Source organism: Hermetia illucens, chromosome 1, assembly GCF_905115235.1.
Source record: "Hermetia illucens chromosome 1, iHerIll2.2.curated.20191125, whole genome shotgun sequence".
NCBI lineage: Eukaryota > Metazoa > Arthropoda > Insecta > Diptera > Stratiomyidae > Hermetia > Hermetia illucens.
The window spans coordinates 35779235-35797081 of NC_051849.1; the positions used below are offsets into that span (position 1 = coordinate 35779235).

Genomic DNA, 17847 nt, shown 5'->3' on the forward strand with positions numbered 1-17847 from the left:
AATTGATACGAAAAACATAGGGCTACCGTCCGAAGCAGAACTGATTTTTAAGGTTGCGTGGGAAGCAAAATTTTATTAAAATCGGTTTACTCGATTGTATATTTGTCTACCTTTTTTCTCGTTGGAAGGTGCAAAAGTTCAAAACATACATTTGGCTCCTACCATATATGAGACTTTTACTCACTAAAATCACCTCCTAGTACTTCGCATATCCGACGAGATTGCCATTTTAGTATTACATCGCGGGGCAGGATCAGTTACATCTTCCTCCGAAGTTCCTCTTTCCTTAGCATATTGTGGGTCGCCTTCATTAATTTTGCGACCGCCCTCCAAAATGTTTCAAAGGCTATCATGTGGTCGACGATGTTCTCGGGTGGCAACTGCAGCCCGGCGACAATTTCCACCTCTGCCCTTTACGCGGCGAATATCGGATGGTTAAAAACAACGTGCTCCACATCCTCCTAAATCATATACCACACCCAACGCGGTAAATACATACGTGATACCCTCCGTGTCCGCTTAAGAATTGAGAGAAGTCGTAACTACGGTATCGTTTAATCCACTTTACAGGATCTGGAATAATTCGATAAGTCCACCCATTCTTTAAGAGAAGCATCCCATCTTCCTGGCGGCCGTAACGGTAATGCTGGGAGGTTCTTGGTTTTCTACAACTGCCACCGTCTCGTCATCGGTGGCACGTTGTTCGAGCACAGAGCCTGCCATAGGGACAGTTGACAAGTGACCGACGCCGTACGAGCAATCAGATCGACCACTTCGCAATCAGCAATTGAGTTAGGAGTTGTCTTCTGGATGTGCGTAACAAGAGAGGTGCTGACATCGGCCTCGAAAGGGAGTTCATGTTCACTTGCGTGTTGCCTCCGTCACTTCTCGCTGGGTTGGAGAGCTGCGATCCTCCAAATTCAACTGTCGTTCGACAGTGGGAGAGCTATCTTACTGATCGAGCGGCTGATCTACCGAGCAATGCACCTGAGAAAATCGGTGGTCATTGGGTCGCCATCAAAAATGCTCTTTTCTCTCATTAGACTTGGTTGACTGCGGAGTCGTGGAAACGGATCCATGAACGAAAGGAGTTGAAGGCTCTATTGACCGCTGTGGATGATGGCGGCCGTGACGAGCTGCGACACTGAGCTAAACCCCGAGAAGTTTATCGTAGTGTACGCTGTGTCAAAAGAGAATATTCAGAACTGTACACTGCATCACGAAAGAGTTTGCTTATAGTTGCAAATTGTTCGATGGTCCTGTGAAGGATGTTAAGAGTTGACTTCTCATCCACGATGATGAATAACTGAAGAGGTGGAAAGAACACTTCACCAGCGTCCTTAACGGTATTACATCCGGTGAGGTTCTTCCTCTTCTGGATGAAATGGCTAGTTATCGCAATACTGTAACGAGGATACGGACTGTTTCTCCAGACGAGAAAGCATTTCAGCCATAAATACACTCAAAGTGAGTAAAGCCGCTGCGCTTGACGGTCTCGCCGCAGAGTTACAGCTACACCTGCAGTTACTGCAGATCTGCTACTTCCACTCATATCGAAATATTGAGAATCCGAGACCAGTCCCAGAGAGTAGAAGATGGAGACGATCATCAAAATTCCAAAGAAGGGACTCCGTTTTGAGTGTGACAATTAAAGCGGTATATGCGTACTCCCTGCCGTCATAAAGATGATAGCTAAAATAATCCTCGAACGCAGAACATCTCGAAAGCTTGATCGACAGAGAGCAGGCTGGTTTCCGCTCAGGATCCTCATACATCGACCATATCAACACAGTGCGGATCGTTTAGGAACAGTGCGCGGAATTTAGATCTTCACTACACCTGCCCTTCATCGATTTCGAGGAAGCTTTCGATAGCGTGGACAGGGAGTGTATGTGGAGTGCTCTACGCAGGAGGAAGGAGGGGGGACTACAGGCTGAATCCTGCCTGTCAGAACTTACCCCTTCATCTTCAACGGGGAGAGCGGTACAAAGGGAAACTGGTGACGTGGAACCTACTGGTTTAACGCCGGTGTGTGTAAATGGACCCTAGCGGCCTCCTGAACACTGTGAACCCGGAAGGTCCCAAGCCGCCCGCAGAAGAAGCCACTGCGAAGGAAGAATGAGGGCATGGACATGGCTGAACCATTACGTGCAGTAATATCCAGAGAAATCGGACGCAAGGAAGCGGAATCTTCGGCGAAAGGTGGAGATAAACTGGAAACCTCGGTGAAACCCACATTTGACGCACCAGACTCTTCTCTCAGCGGTAATGCGCGCAAAAAGTGTAAGATCAGCACATCTGTTTGGGCCAAGGCTTTATTGTGCTCCACACCAAGGCCTACATCTACGCATTCCGCGGGTTTTAGGTCCGGTGTCCCGGGAGGTGATCAAAACAACGAAAGAGACCTCAATGAAGCTAGTCCTTGCCATAGGAATAGGAACACGAAGGCGGGAAGAAATAGGACGTATGCATAAGCTGCAGCCTTAGTTCTGACTGCTGCCGTGGGAGTTTCCTCTAAGGATGGCAAAATGTCAGAGGGACAATTTCCCATCCTACCTGCCTCCTGTGAAAAAAAATGCTGGAGCCTTGACCGAAGTCAAGATTTAACGACCAAGGTTTTCGCGATGGGCTTCTCAATCTGATGAGGCTGCCTTGATGGGGCCACTTTAAGGCAGGTAATTCCGGCTGTAAGTTGTGGCGTTTGACCCAAGTTCACTATTGTGAACACTGAGCTGCGAAGAACAGGAACATGTTGGATGTTGGTTACCGAGCCCTGGAAGGAAAACAGAGGACATCATCCGCATGTTGGGTGAACAGAACCCGGACAGCGACTTTGGGCATTGGAGGGTAAAGTTCACGGATGCCAGGTAGGACAAATCTACAAACGTGGAAGATTTTAGCTTGGTATTCGAACTGAGCCAAAAGAGTCTGAATGGGCTCAGGGAAAGTCACCATTTCTTAGATAGATTGAAATTCAATCATATCTGAGAAGAACAATGATGGTCATTGACTCATAGAATATAGAACAATTTGCAGCAGCTTCGGTGCGCTCTCTGCGATTAGACCCTTCATGGAAGAGGACATGGGAACTGCGCACCTTCATGTCTCTATATCTCCGTCACACGCAGACCGCGGCATACGCTTCTAACAGTTTTCCGTTACATATTAGACTAAGTTTATATTGAAAAACATAAAGATTGGTAAAATTAACCTAGAGCATACCAAAGCCTCCTATTATTTGCTGACAGCGAGGCTGACAAAGCTGCCCCTATATTTTTCTGGTGCAAGAGCCATGAGTTCTATTATCTGTGCCATTGGATCAGTAAAGGGGGCTAGGATCTTTCACGACGAAAGATCCATAAGACCGAGAGTTTGTGTCCTGATGTCAAGAGGGCTAGAGGCAACCATGCCGAGAGAGTTCTTTCCCCAGGAGTTACTTACTGTCATCGTATCGCATCAGCATCAGAAGGTGATGCTCGGCTCCCCGTGCATCTCTTTGATTAAAGATATGAAGTTACCATGGACCGTAGAAAGAACTGGGAAGTCTCAGAGGAATACGTGGCGGGATATACGGAATTTATCTACACCGATGACTTAAAAACGAAACAGGACTTTGGAGCCAGCGTCTACCTCTCGAATAAAAACGAGAAGTGAGCTTTTCCTTTGGGACAATATATAACGGTTTTTCAAGCCGAAGTATATGCGATCCTAGCAAATTGGGTGATTGACGAGCGGTTGAAGGGCAGGCGCATCGCAATCTGCAGTGATAGCCAAGCTGCATTGGGGCGTTAATTAGCCCTTTGATCACCTCGTCCAGGAATCCAAAAACCGTTTCAACTATACCTCTAGATTCAATACGGTGGAACTACTCTGACTACCTGGTCACTGTGGCATAGAAGGAAATGAAATCTCGGATGCTTTAGCAAAAGAGAGTTCAATCTCCCCCATGCCAGGAGGAACCAGTTATTAGAGTATCAGTAGCGGTGGCTAAGGCTGTCTTTAAAAACTGGGAAGAAGCATCCTACAATGACAGGTGGCAGAGCCTAAATGCTGATACACACACCAAACTTTTCCTGTCAGAACCCAACATGAATACCGCAAAGTTTATACTGTCGAAAAGCAGGGTATTTGCAGGAGTATTGTAGGCATTCTGATAGGCTATAATTCACTACCTGCACATATGTTCAGAATAGGAATTATTCAAGATGATACATGTCCCTCCTGTAATGAAGAAGTGGAATTCACGAAGCACGCATCAGACATCACACCTTGGGTGCTGATGTTCTCCAGTTGCAAAGGGTGGTATCACATCCACTAACGGAAATCCTACGATACGTTTACAAATCCGGAATATTCCGTTAGTCGGGGGAGTCGAGTACAATGGGCCACCACGACATGAGTGCTCAGAGGCTATAGCTTCTCCCCCACCATAAACACAGGCACACATTATTTGCCTGTAGTTGCTGCCGCAAAGCAACCTGAAGATGTTGAAGTATACATTATTGGTTTTTTTGTCAACCATAGTTGCACCAACACTTTAAAGCCAGGGAGATTATTGATGCCAGGAAGAGATGATTAACGCGAAGGTATAACCATATTATGCCTGCAAGAAAGCGAGAAATATCAGCGGACCCCAAGCACGAATGTTGTCCAATATTGGTGAGCCCAGATACAACTGGAAATCACTTGTAACAAGAGTGGTTCCTTACCCTGTTTTACGCAGCACCTATTTGGGAGGAAACAATGGTGTATGAGGGCAATCGGCCAAAGGAAGAGATAACCTACCACTTTGTGAGGCTAATGGTGGGCGAGGCCTCAAGACAACCTCGGGCAAGGCATCGTGGATTACAACAGGGATGATCTTGGTGAATCTTCTGATAAAGGAAAGAAAAGAGCAAACATCAGCCTGAAGAGGATATAGAATACCAAAAAGGGCCAAGCAAGAATACCAAAGAACGGCAAGGCAAGAAACTCTGAAAAATTGGGAACAATGATTATGGGTGGAATGATTCGCAAAAAAGCCGCTGGATCAATATAGTGATTCTATGTTTTGAGAAGTGTATTCAGCGAAAAAACTGGTAACATTGACGCCTTTTTTTACTGAGAATGGTGGAGAAAATTCAAGTTGGATAATTCCTCATTTTGTCCTGAATATTGTTTTACACCTGGAAAATCACCAACCATATCATGATTACGCGCAGAGAGGGTGGTCTAGGAAAATTCTTCAAAAATCAACTTAAGTCCGTAAAACATTGTCGGGGAGTGGTGCACAGAGAACTTCGTGATAAAGAATAATCAAGCGGAACTTAGCAAGGTGAAGCACGAAAAGTGGAAGAGTTGATTACTTGAAAGGCACTTCTACTCGCGTAGTATGGATTTGCGTCGGAGAAAGGGAGGGTGGTCTTAGCGGGTGCAATCAGGCATAGATAACTATCGAAGGGCGTTTGCTACTGAAGAAGTCAATGAAAATGTCGGAAGGACTCATTTGATGCTAATAATGCATAACTGTCACAAGAAATTATCGGCCAACGCGCTCTTTCAACTAAGGCAATGGACGAAAGAAGCGGAAAAAAGGATGGTGCCTCTTCTGAACCCTTCCAATCAAATTTTTCGCCATATTTGTCATCTTATCGTCTAAGTTTAAAATCTTGGCATACAGTGACTCCCGTTGAAAATAAAGTAGGGATGCCCTATGCTCCACAAGGAAGTGGATGCTGTACATGTCTAGTATAGTGCTGGTCGTTGGTGACATCTTAGATTAAATTGGAAAATAACAATAAAACAAAACAGACAGTGTTGGTATTTTTAGTTGATCCTAAAGTTTACCCGTACTTTTCAAGTAAAACTAATTCACAGCAAACATACTTCACGTCTAATTGAATAACAGAAGGAAAAATCAATTTCCATACACAGCAAACTGTTGCATTCTTACACATGAGTGAATCGATTCCCCTAAATTTAAATCAAATGAAATGATTAAGATGAAGACTATTCCGTTTCCCAGACGCCTGGCGAAATGCAAATATTGAGTAAATTTTCGGACAGATTTGATAATTTAGCGATTTCACACGCTAGTTCCCTTTGAATAAGACTTTTCGACTAGAAGGATATTGATTTTTTGGTTAGTGGGCGACATGTTCTAAATATGGCCTTGTTTCACGCCTTTTCCTCCATTTAAAAAATTTAATTTCCGTTCTGGATGTATTTCTTATGAATCGGCTGATATTGTCTTCTAGATGACGAAATCTGTTCTTGGGGTCCTTCTTGTGTTATTCAGGAAAAATTATCGAAAGATGAGTGAATCTGCAGGGCGATATCCCCTTTAGGAGAGGAGTCAGAATTTTTCAAATCGAACCAGGAAAGCTTGACATTTGGCACTATGGGATTGGAAGACCGTGGGACATCTGCTAATTGAACTGTGAACACCAAATATTCGAATTGATTGTGTAACTTTCTTATTCAGAATTAATTTTCCAATCAACCTTTACACGAGTACATTAATATTTGATAGATAGATAGATTCCTTGAAGGGGAGATGGTCGTGGGCGCTCGACGAGGCCTGTTACAAAGAAAGGTGTAATCGTCGTTAAAAGAGCTATTAACCAACAAAATATTGTAATAAAATTTCGTGTTTTAACTTCCTGTCACCCACTAACTTACCCCACTTCCGTGAAAACCATCGTAAATTATATAGCGCTATTTGCTACTGCCATCCTGCAAACTGTTCTTTTAAATAAACTTATTAATGAAGTTTTCGATACAACATTCCAGCATATTCGGCACGGCACCGCGATAACAACTACCTGTTGCATGATACTCAAGACCAACAGCAGCAACAACAAGTACAAGAAGTAGACGACGAAGATGGTTTAAAGACCGGAACACGTTCATCTCAACTTGAAATTAATTTTCATCCTTTGGGGGATTTCGGTGGCGGTGCACCAGCAAATCGGGAATCTGTGGTTGAAGCGTTTCCATTCGAACCTCATACAAGACCCTTACAACCGGAACATAGGCAGAACGAGGTTCACCCGCAACAACAACAGCAACACAACCATCATCACCACCTGAAAGGACAGCCTCAACGATTAGCTGATGACGAGCAGAGAAATTTTAAAGCCCTCAAGGATATAACTCAAGCCACTCCATTATTTTCAAAGTATCCCCACTTCACTTTGCCGATGTTCAGCAATGAACCGAGTATCGATGGCGGCATAAATTCAAACAATGAAAATTACGAGGACATCGATAATATTTATAAACAGGATATGCCTGAAGGAAATTATAATGTTCATAGATGGGGTGGCGAGGATTTTGGGGAGGAGCCGACAGCGTGGTCCTGGCTCAATGATGACGTAATGGACAACCTCAGCGATGGACAGAAAAGGAATGCATTCCACGCTATCAAACGACAGAAATCTAAGAAGCGTCAGGCCAAATTCACGCCAGGGATAAGCGTTGGTGAGTTGTACGGTACGGAATACACACTACAAGTTTACACTTTTTAAACAAACTATATTCGTATTGTAGTAGGTGTGTAGAAGATGAATTGGAATTAACAGCAACAACAAAAACATACACAGATGTAATTTATGTGTCAATTGTTTGTAGTACCTTCAATTTCCTCACTATTTATTGAAACTAATTCACCTTTTCATTGATGCTTTCTAGTCATTTTCAATTAATTTTATTGTAGCTTTCCGTTAACGCTGATTTTTTTGCTTTTCAAATTAATTTAATTTGCCGCATTTGTTTAACTGACGAACCAAGGACTCCTTTACTTAAGCCATTCTTATTAATATAGCTGGAAAGTGCTACCATTAAAATTGTTAAAACTTCATTTAAGCCTGCACTTTACAGTGTCAGTATATGTGTAGGATTGGGGAGTGGGCTCAATCCCTGAGCACTTTGAACATAATACTTGACACCCCGGTCTACAAAAAAAAATATCCCGGATTCGTATATGCATCGCAGGATTTTCATAAAGGAATGTGATGTATCCTTCCTCCCCCTTAACATACTCTATTCTGAACGTATTTCTAGCCAAAGAGCTATGACCAGTCAGGATGCCCACAATACGTCTGCAAGTCTTCCTGCTTTTCCAAAAAATAAATTTCACAGAATGTTTGTTTGGTTTAGAAACAACTTGTTTGGTGTGTCCTTTTTTTATGGGTGGAGGTAGAAATCTTAAAAAGACGCTGTTGCGCCAAGTTGTAGCAGTATGTGGAATTCTCACCCACTAAAACCACCCTCACTTCTTTGCCCAAATCCTCGCAGGGCAACCGTGAAATATTACTTCGCGAGGAGTGTTGCGTTTATCGCATTCCTCCACGAAATTATGGGGCCCGATAAATTCGTTGAAGGCATCGTTTAACCTCCCACTTTCATTCGCGAATCTTGGACAATGGAACGTAACATGATCCGGGTCCTCGGGTATAGCGGCGCATTCCAGGCAGTCTGAAGACCCATCCAATCCGAAGCGATACAAGTGCTTCTTATATCCCCCGTCTCCCGTAAGGAACTGTGTTAAGTATTAGTTCAACTCTTCATAATTGCGCTCGACCTATCCCTCAATACACGGGATCAGTGTATGGGTCCAGCGGCCTTTTTCGGAATTATCCCACCGTTGCTGTCACCTCTGGTACAGTTCCATCCACGCATGACACACTGTCTCACCTGATACTGCACACCCTCAACACAGTTAGCCGGTATGCCGAACTTACCCTTCCCTGGTTCACTGTGTTATGCAGTGCGCACGCCCATACAGGAACCGCGTATTGCAAGGTGGATTTCACCACCCCTGCGATAAGCAGTCGACGACTAGACTTTGACCCTCCAATATTAGGCGTCATCCTTGCTAGAAATGAGCTAGCCTTTGCTGCCTTCTTGCGCGCACAGTCCAGGTGCCCCTTGAAGCTCAACTTGGCATCGATCATTACCCCCAGGTATCCAATGATTGATATTGAAACGAGCTCGTGATTACCAATCCGGGTTTTGACAGTGTTGTTTTTCCTACGATTGGTAATATGGACTGCTTCCATCTTATCTTCCGCTAGGTCCAATTTCACCATTTGCAACCATGCTTTGATGGCGTGAATGATGGTTTCGCTTGCATACAGTTCCATCCTCTGGTGGTGTTTCGCAACTACTATCACTGCAGGTCGTCTGCAAAACCAACCCACGTTGCCTCCCACTGCAGGGACCCCAGTACAGAACCTTGGCGAACACCTGCTGTCACAACATGTTCATTCGGCCCGTCGTCCGTCTCGTACCAAAGAAATCTCCGAAAGTTTACTCCCGATTATTCGAGCTAATTAAGCAGAGACACCCAGTTTAGTCAGGGCGACCTTAATCCAACCCCAGTTGGCACGATTCAAACGTATTTATGAATCATGCAGACCTAATTTTAGCAGCCAATTTCAGGGTTTTGTTCAGAATCCCATCCAAACTCGGAGCTTTATTACTCCCAATTCGTCTACAGATCTTCCGTAGTTCCTCCTCGGTAACCTCCGGGATTGTGAAGCCGTCCTTTTGCACCGTTGGTTGTGGTCCACTTTCTTCCTGTTGTGGGAAAAGAATTGAGATTATTTTGAACAAGAGTAGCAGAGTGATTTTTGTCAATGAATCTTGTTCATTACAACCTTGTAAACAGCGCCCCAGGGGTTCGTATTTGCCTCAAGGTACAACCGTTTTTAGCAATCCCGCTTACTTTCCCGTATTGCCTTCTTAAGGCTACCTCCGAGATCGCGGTATTTTTTCACCGATCGCCGATGTTCTGGCTTCTCTCTTGTCTTTCGTCGCATACTTCAGTTACCTGCTGACATAGCTGGCTCACTTTTTCCAGTACCGTTTCCTTGGGGTCATGATCTCCTTCAAAAGCCGCCAGGAATGCCTCTTCTTCGACAGTTCCAGTGAACCACCAAGCTATCCTGATTTTTCCGCTTCTGATTTTCACTCGCCTGTTTTTGATAATGAGAGAAAGGTGGCCTGGTGGTCGCTGTGAGTTTAGTATTCCGCCAGATCATCCCTCCTGGCTTCTTGGCTCCTGGTGTTCGCCACTCGACTTCCCCAGTCTAAGGCCCACATGATGAAATCGGCAGCAATTATTTTGAGGCTGTGATCTCTAGCATCTCCTCGTATTGCGCTGATGTTCCACTAGGAGTAGCGTAACAGCTAAAGAATTGGACACAGTGGACTTTTCCCTTTACCAAGCTAGCACTCAGGAATGCCATTGTATCTTGAATGGCTTGACGTTTACATGGTCATATCGTGGCGTTTTGGGCTGAGCCTTTTACCCACATAGCCACCCACATAATTTCGGTAAGGTTCACAGATTACCGCCTTGTCAACATTCGATTGGTATGGTTTCCGAGAGCAGATCCTGAGCTTCCTTGGAACGGTTATGGTTGATTTGTATCAACCTCATTTAGCCCTGCGATCCAGTAGAACTATTAAAAGGAAAAGATTTCGGTTTAACTATAGATTTTATTCAAGGATTGCAGACTCATGTTTCGGACACGACATGTGTCCTTTTACAGTGCTGGTTTTATAATAATTTATTCCACTTATCTCTAGCCTTGTATAACTTATTATACCAATTAATGTGATAACTAGTATTTAATTAATTTTTACGAAATTAACCCCCCCCCCCCCCCCCCTAAATTCATCACCATCAACGGCGTAACAACCGATATCCGGTCTAGGCCTGCCTTAATAAGGAACTCCAGACATCCCGGTTTTGCGCCGAGGTCCACCAATCCGATATCCCTAAAAGCTGTCTGGCGTCCTGACCCACGCCATCGCTCCATCTTAGGCAGGGTCTGCCTCGTCTTCTTTTTCTACCATAGATATTGCCCTTATAGACTTTCCGGGTGGGATCATCCTCATCCATACGGATTAAATGACCCGCCCACCGTAACCTATTGAGCCGCATTTTATCCACAACCGGACGGTCATGGTATCGCTCATAGATTTCGTCATTGTGTAGGCTACGGAATCGTCCATCCTCATGTAGGGGGCCAAAAATTCTTCGGAGGATTCTTTTCTTGAACGCGGCCAAGAGTTCGCAATTTTTCTTGCTAAGAACCCAAGTTTCCGAGGAATATGTACATGAGGACTGGCAAGATCATAGTCTTGTACAGTAAGAGCTTTGACCCTAGGGTGAGACGTTTCAAGCGGAACAGTCTTTGTAAGCTGAAATAGGCTCTGTTGGCTGACAACAACCGTGCGCGGATTTCATCATCGTAGTTGTTATCGGTTGTGATTTTCGACCCTAGATAGGAGAAATTGTCAACGGTCTCAAAGTTGTATTCTCCTATCCTTATTCTTGTTCGTGTTTGTGTTTGACCAGTGCGGTTTGATGTTGTTGGTTGATTCGTCTTCGGTGCTGACGTTGCCACCATATATTTTGTCTTGCCTTCATTGATGTGCAGCCCAAGATCTCGCCTCAGTCGCCGCCTGCTCGATCTGGATGAAGGCAGTTTGTACATCTCGGGTGGTTCTTCCGATGATGTCGATATCGTCAGCATAGGCCAGTAGTTGGGTGGACTTGAAGAGGATCGTACCTCTTGCATTTACATCAGCATCACGGATCACTTTCTCGAGGGCCACGTTAAAGAGGACGCATGATAGCGCATCCCCTTGTCGTAGACCCTTGTTGATGTCGAATGGTCTTGAGAGTGATCCTGCTGCTTTTATCTGGCCTCGCACATTGGTCAGGGTCAGCCTAGTCAGTCTTATTAATTTCGTCGGGATACCGAATTCTCTCATGGCCGTGTACAGTTTTACCCTGGCTATGCTATCATAGGCGGCTTTAAAGTCGATGAACAAATGGTGCAACTGTTGTCCATATTCCAACAGTTTTTCTATCGCTTGCCGCAGAGAGAAAATCTGATCTGTTGCTGATTTGCCTGGAGTGAAACCTCTTTGGTATGGGCCAATGATGTTCTGGGCGTATGGGGCTATCCGGCCTAGCAAGATAGTGGAGAATATCTTATAGATGGTACTCAGCAACGTGATACCACTATAATTGCTGCACTGTGTGATATCTCCCTATAATGCCTCGTTGCCAATCGTCAGGCATTGATTCGCTGTCCCATACCTTGAGCACAAGTTGATGAACCACTTGGTGTAACTGGTCGCCTCCATATTTAACCAATTCGGCTGTAACTCCATCGGCTCCTGGCGACTTATGATTTTTAAGCCGATGAATTGCACGGACTGTTTCTCTGTTTGTTTGTCCGTCGTCTTCAGTTGGCGGGACCTCCAACTCGCCGATGTTCTGGTTGTTCAGTAGCTCATCAAAGTACTCAACCCATCGCTCTAATATGCCTATTCTGTCGGAAATGAGATTTCCCTCTTTGTCTCGGCAGGATGAGCATCGAGGTGTATAAAGCTTCATCCTGCTGACTTGTCGGTAAAACTTCCGCGCCTGGTGCGGTTGCTCCCTGTACTTTTCTAGCTCATAGACTTGTTGGTTCTCCCAGGTTTCCCTTTTCCGTCTGTGAACTCGCTTCTCCACTCGACGGAGTTCGTGATAAGTCTCTGCGCGTGCCCGCGTTCTTTGAGAATGCAACATTACTTGGTATGCGGTATTCTTCCGTTCCGTTGCTAGCTTACATTCATCGTCAAACCAGCCGTTCCGACTCCTTAATTAGTTACCCTAATTACCTGGACTAAGCTAGATGAACAGTTGCCCATATCGGTGTTGAACAATCTGGTGTTGCTCTGTTTAAATATTTCCAGACTTTCTGCGGGGTCTAGTTTGTAGATTTTATGTATATTTTATATAATAACCACGTTGTCCCAGGAAATGTAATGGTCACTATCTACTATGTGTTTTCCGACTACAGACTTGACATGCCATAGTGGATTTTTTGTTGCGCTAATTCTGCTTCTTCGGTATGCTCCTCGAATCGTATTTTTAGCAAACCCTTAGTCTTCCCTATATATGCTGGTGCCTTTCGGGCATGTGTTCTCATAGATCCCGCTCTCTTCCTCCTTAAATTTCGGGTCCTTTACGCACCTAAGTTGAGTTTTAAGTTGCGGATGTCGGCTTCTTGGGACAGCCTGATGACGCATGACTGATCCAAGGCCACAACGAGGTGTATATAATGCTCAATCTCACTGTTGTCTTGTTATTGATGGCTAGCAAAGACGTCAATTGTTTCCTTTTATTGACAGCCTTTTCCTTATTATAGCATCTGTAATGTCAGTGCTGTATCCGTTCTTTTTCGTAGTGTTTTTTATATAATCTAGTTCTTTGATGTATCTCGATCTGGTTAGGGGGATGTTTAGCATTCTATGTAGCATGCTATGAAAACTGCGAATTTATGCTGGTATGAATGGAAAGAGCTGCTAGGAATGACTCTTTGTGTGTTGTGGACTTCCTGAGTATATCGAATTCGAAGTCTCCCCGTTTCTAATTATTTTGATGTCCAGGAATAGTATTTCTCTTATTTGTTCAGTCTCCATGGTGAATATAATATTTTGTATGAAGCTGATTGATTTTTTCTTGCAATCCATTCAACAGCGATTTGTCCACGATGGCTAGTACACCATCAACACATCTATCCCAAAAAGTGGTCGTTATTCCCCGCTGTGCCATAAACATTTCACTTAGTAGAGGGGGAAAGTAGGTTACCCATTGCCGTCCCTGCGGTGGTTTTGTAGTATTCATTCCGGAAAGTGAAATAGTTTTCACTCATACATATTGACGCAAGCTTTGGTTATTGGCGATTCTCCCTCTTTTCCTTGGTTGAGGTGCGGTGTTTGTTGAGCCACGTTTCGAAATTATGTCGAGCCTGTTTGACGGGTACCCTCGGGAAAAGTGCTTTCACATCAAACGAAACTAGGATTTCATGTTACCTAATTTTAGCATCTTTCAGCTTCTTGACCACCTGGAAGCTGTTCCGAATATGAATGAGATTCAGCTCCCTCCTATATGCCGGGTACCTGCCACTACTTTTTTCTCTTTGCACATCATGCATCCTGGATTTCCAGTGTGGTCTTTAATAAGATGGTCCTCATCTCCACATTTTCTACAGCTTCTCGATCTATCGTGCTGACTAGTACGTGGTGCTGCAAAGTGAACGAATTCGGGGCATCTGTGGCATCTCTTAAAAGATACTTGCTCCCTAAGTCCGCGCACCAACTTACCTATTCTTACCTTACCTTTGATAGTCACTGATTCTACCGGCGAGCTAATAATAGCGGTCTGTGTACCTTCATACACCTTCTTCATCCTCTTTATCGCATTCTATTGTATTTCCTTAAGGTTTAATTCTTCACTTGGCGCAACAAAGATGTCATCCCGTAATGTAACCTCGTTTAGGTCTTTGCACTTGATTACTATCTTTTGTTTTTTGGAGCTTTCACTTGTGCTTGCTCACCGAGTACCTTTCCTACCTAGTCGAGATAACTATCCGCTGTTTTCCCGCTGGATTTGTTCCAGCATCAGATCCCGGGCCGGAACTTTCGTCGTCTCTGCTTCCTTCGGCGATGAAGGTTTTTAAAAAGAAAGAAAAATCCGTGTGGCAGACAGACAGACAGTAAACCGATTTTAATAAGGTTTTGTTTTACATAGGTTTTGTTTTACACAGGTTTTGTTTTACACAAATCGGTTTACTGTCTGCCTGTCTGTCACACGCATTTTTCTCGAAGATGGTTGTAGCGATTAGCACCAAATTTGGTGGAAAGGTGAGAACTGTGAACGCTCACGTGTACAGTGAGTAACATCATTCTTCATCGAATTTAAAGAGGCGGAGGGTCCCCATACATGCAAAAGGAAGGCGCAAATTTTTTTTCATCAAATATAGTCATGTATCAAATGAAAAGTCCCAGTTAGCACTTTCCGAAACCGGTCTTAGGTTTAAGATTTATTTGAAAGGTAGGGAGTGCTGGCGGTGGAAAGTGATCATCACTTTAACGGACCCATTCTCAGAAGCTATTCAACCGTAAAACTTGAAAAAAAATCAAGAGGCTGCCACTATATGGTGCCTAGGCTTCGAAATACCCTACGTACCGACATTTGTTCAAAGAAAGTTAATAATAGCATATTACTATAATTTTTGGGAATTGGTTGCAATTTTTGGTAATTGCCCCTTCATTCTAGAACTACAAAATTTTGCAACAATGTAGGCTAGTTTGGTGGAAATCGCGCAAATACTAACAATGTTATAATAGGTCAAAGTGGTCGTGTCTTTGCAAATTCAAGACTCTGAATATCAATATCACGCGAGAGTAGATATTCTCACATAATATATGCATATATTACATGCTAGGTACTAATGAGCGAAATGCACACTCAAATGGTTTTAAAAAAGAAATACACAAAACCTTTCACACCTGAAGCGTCCAGCTTCTGGTTTCCCAACTTGTTTTCGTTTTGGCCGCTTGTTGTACACCAATGAGTTTACATATTCCCGCAACAAATCTTGACTGCCTATTGGTAATGGTGCCCTCGATGGCGACCTTCCAAGCTTTGAGCTCTTGCGAAAAGGATCCGATGTAATTCTCATTTCCACTAGACTAAGGTCTCTTGTAGCATTAGATGCCAAAGAAGCCAAGCTTGCCACTATTGACGCACTGCGGTCGCTGGATATCGCCGGCTCCGCTCCCATCCACTCCCAAAACCACCGGTACTGGGTTTCCGGAGCCCTGCACCATAAATAAAGTTTTTTTCTCGACCTCCATATTTGGTTTGATTTCTCGGTGTCCTTCTCATAGTCAATTTATATCCACGGGTGTGTGTTTGCTCCCCACCTATCTGGCATGCGCATAAGCGACGAAGTTCCCATATTGCTCATTCTTCATGTTTACGTATTTCAGGGATTTGATTTTTGTAATTCCACAGAAATATTATTTTCTATAAAAACTCCTTGTTTTAAAATTGAGTGGTCCGCACTAATTGCAGTAGATTCCTACCTCCAGATGAACGAACTACTCCTTTTTTGGGCTAACACCCACTTTTTTACTAAAACTGCTAGCAATTCTGTCATCGTCGGTTGATAGAAGGTGGGAGTCAGATGCTCGCTGAAATAGTGTGGTCCGAAATTAAATAGAGAGGGGACTTTGGGTGTCAATGTTCAAACAAAAAAGTCTATCTTCGCTTAGGCCAGCTGTGTTTCACGGGTCTTAGAATCACTATGATAGGAGCAAAGAGCACCTGTACCTTCTTTTAATCAGCAGAAGGGCAGAGGTTAGTCAGTGACTGAAGAGTTTCCCCTCTTCTGACGGCGAATCGACAGCAATTTTTATTATAGACATGATTTTAGGCGGCTTCCATGAAAATGAGAAAGTTTCTATCTTTTTATCTGATTACTTCAACATCCTTTGTAATTCGCATTTTATATAATTTGCTTGCCAATTGCTTTTTTCAGTAAACGTTTTACTTAGAAGTGCTTATTTTATGTCCTTACAATTGTTTGCTCTTCTTCCTTCTCCGAATGCACTTTAACATTGAACCCTTTCCTATTGTAGGTGCAATGACAAACTTAGGTGACTTTTTCGACAATCTCAAAAACAACATTGATTTCCTGGAAAAAGGAGAGCTTACAGATGAACAGATCCAACTGCTCGACGGGCAACATCCTCTGACCAGTCTGAAGAAGGAACTTTCCAGTACAAGTGGTGAGAATGACTCTTCGTGGCATAACAACGGACCACATGGCACAGCTGCGTTCATTCATGCCATCAGAACATACCGTCCCTCCCACAGGATTCGGAACCTAATTTCCACCGTACCTGAAGGATATCGCGGAGCCAATTCGCATGACCCTAACTATAAATGGATCGGACTGGGCAAACGAAGCTACTTCTAAGTTGAACGGGCTGTTTTAATGGAATCTTGTCTTCTCATCTGTATCCATAGGTTTCAAATTGAATCTAACTTTTTTCAGATTTTTTCAGAGAAATAGTTCATCCCTTTGGTACAAGAATAGTATGACATTGAATGAGACGTGGCTGGCGTATTATTATATATCCTAGAAACACAAAATATCATATTATAAGTGAGCATATCTATCTATCCTAGTATATTTTAACCAAGCATTCTCAGCATGTTGAGATATTTGATACACGTGGAGAAATACGAGTACCCCGATAACATTCCAACTATTCCATACTATTAGTGTACCACAACCATCATTCATTTCGACCTTTCGATCTTCCTAACAACGAATTTATTAGTGTTTTGGGCGTTATGTTTCGCTAATTGTTGTTTTCTAGTTTGTCGAAACCAGCAAAGTACTAAGAATAAAACAATCAGATATCAGACGTTAATCACTGAAAGTAATCAACAGTTGAAGTTCAAGTTAATGCAGAAATGCAGGAATAACAATTATTGATGATAATATGAAATTTAATAAATATAGAAATTTAATTATTATCTATTTAATTGTGTAAAAAGTGTAATATTCTGATGTTATGTATGTATAATAAGAAAAGTCTTGAATCTAATTAATAAACTGCATTTATTGTTGTCCAGGGCCATTTTTGTTTGGTACTATAATGAAGGTATTAATTTATAATATTTTCATTAAATGTAAACGCTTGCATACAGCAAGCAACTATTGGGACCATCCATATGAAAAGTCGAATTCACTACATAATGGCGTCCTATATTTAGGAAATTTATACTTTGTTACCATTGAATCGTCATATAGCATATGGAAGCGCAGACAAATATTTCCTTTACGAAATTTATTCATAAAACGTTGGCAACGCTGGCCAGATATGATTTACCCCACCCGCCTACTCATGAGACATAGTCTGATAGTAAAACAAAACCTCATTAAAATTGGTTCAATGTCTGTCTGTCTGTTCGCCTTTTTTGGGCTTTGGGATGTG

The 17847-nt window shown here is 43.2% G+C and overlaps 1 protein-coding gene across 2 annotated transcripts in view; it reads left to right on the plus strand.

The window, feature by feature from the left end:
• The window catches only part of LOC119647185, a 35596-nt gene extending 18120 nt beyond the window's left edge, over positions 1 to 17476 (plus strand). Inside the window, exons 2-3 of one of the 2 annotated variants that reach the window (XM_038047994.1) lie at positions 6772 to 7473; positions 16480 to 17476. In XM_038047994.1, the coding sequence (XP_037903922.1) occupies positions 6772 to 7473; positions 16480 to 16820 (1043 nt within the window). In that variant the 3' untranslated portion in view covers positions 16821 to 17476. The remainder of the gene's footprint in view (positions 1 to 6771; positions 7474 to 16479) is intronic. The other variant, XM_038047996.1, reaches the window with a different exon arrangement.
• The last annotated feature ends 371 nt before the right edge of the window (positions 17477 to 17847 follow it).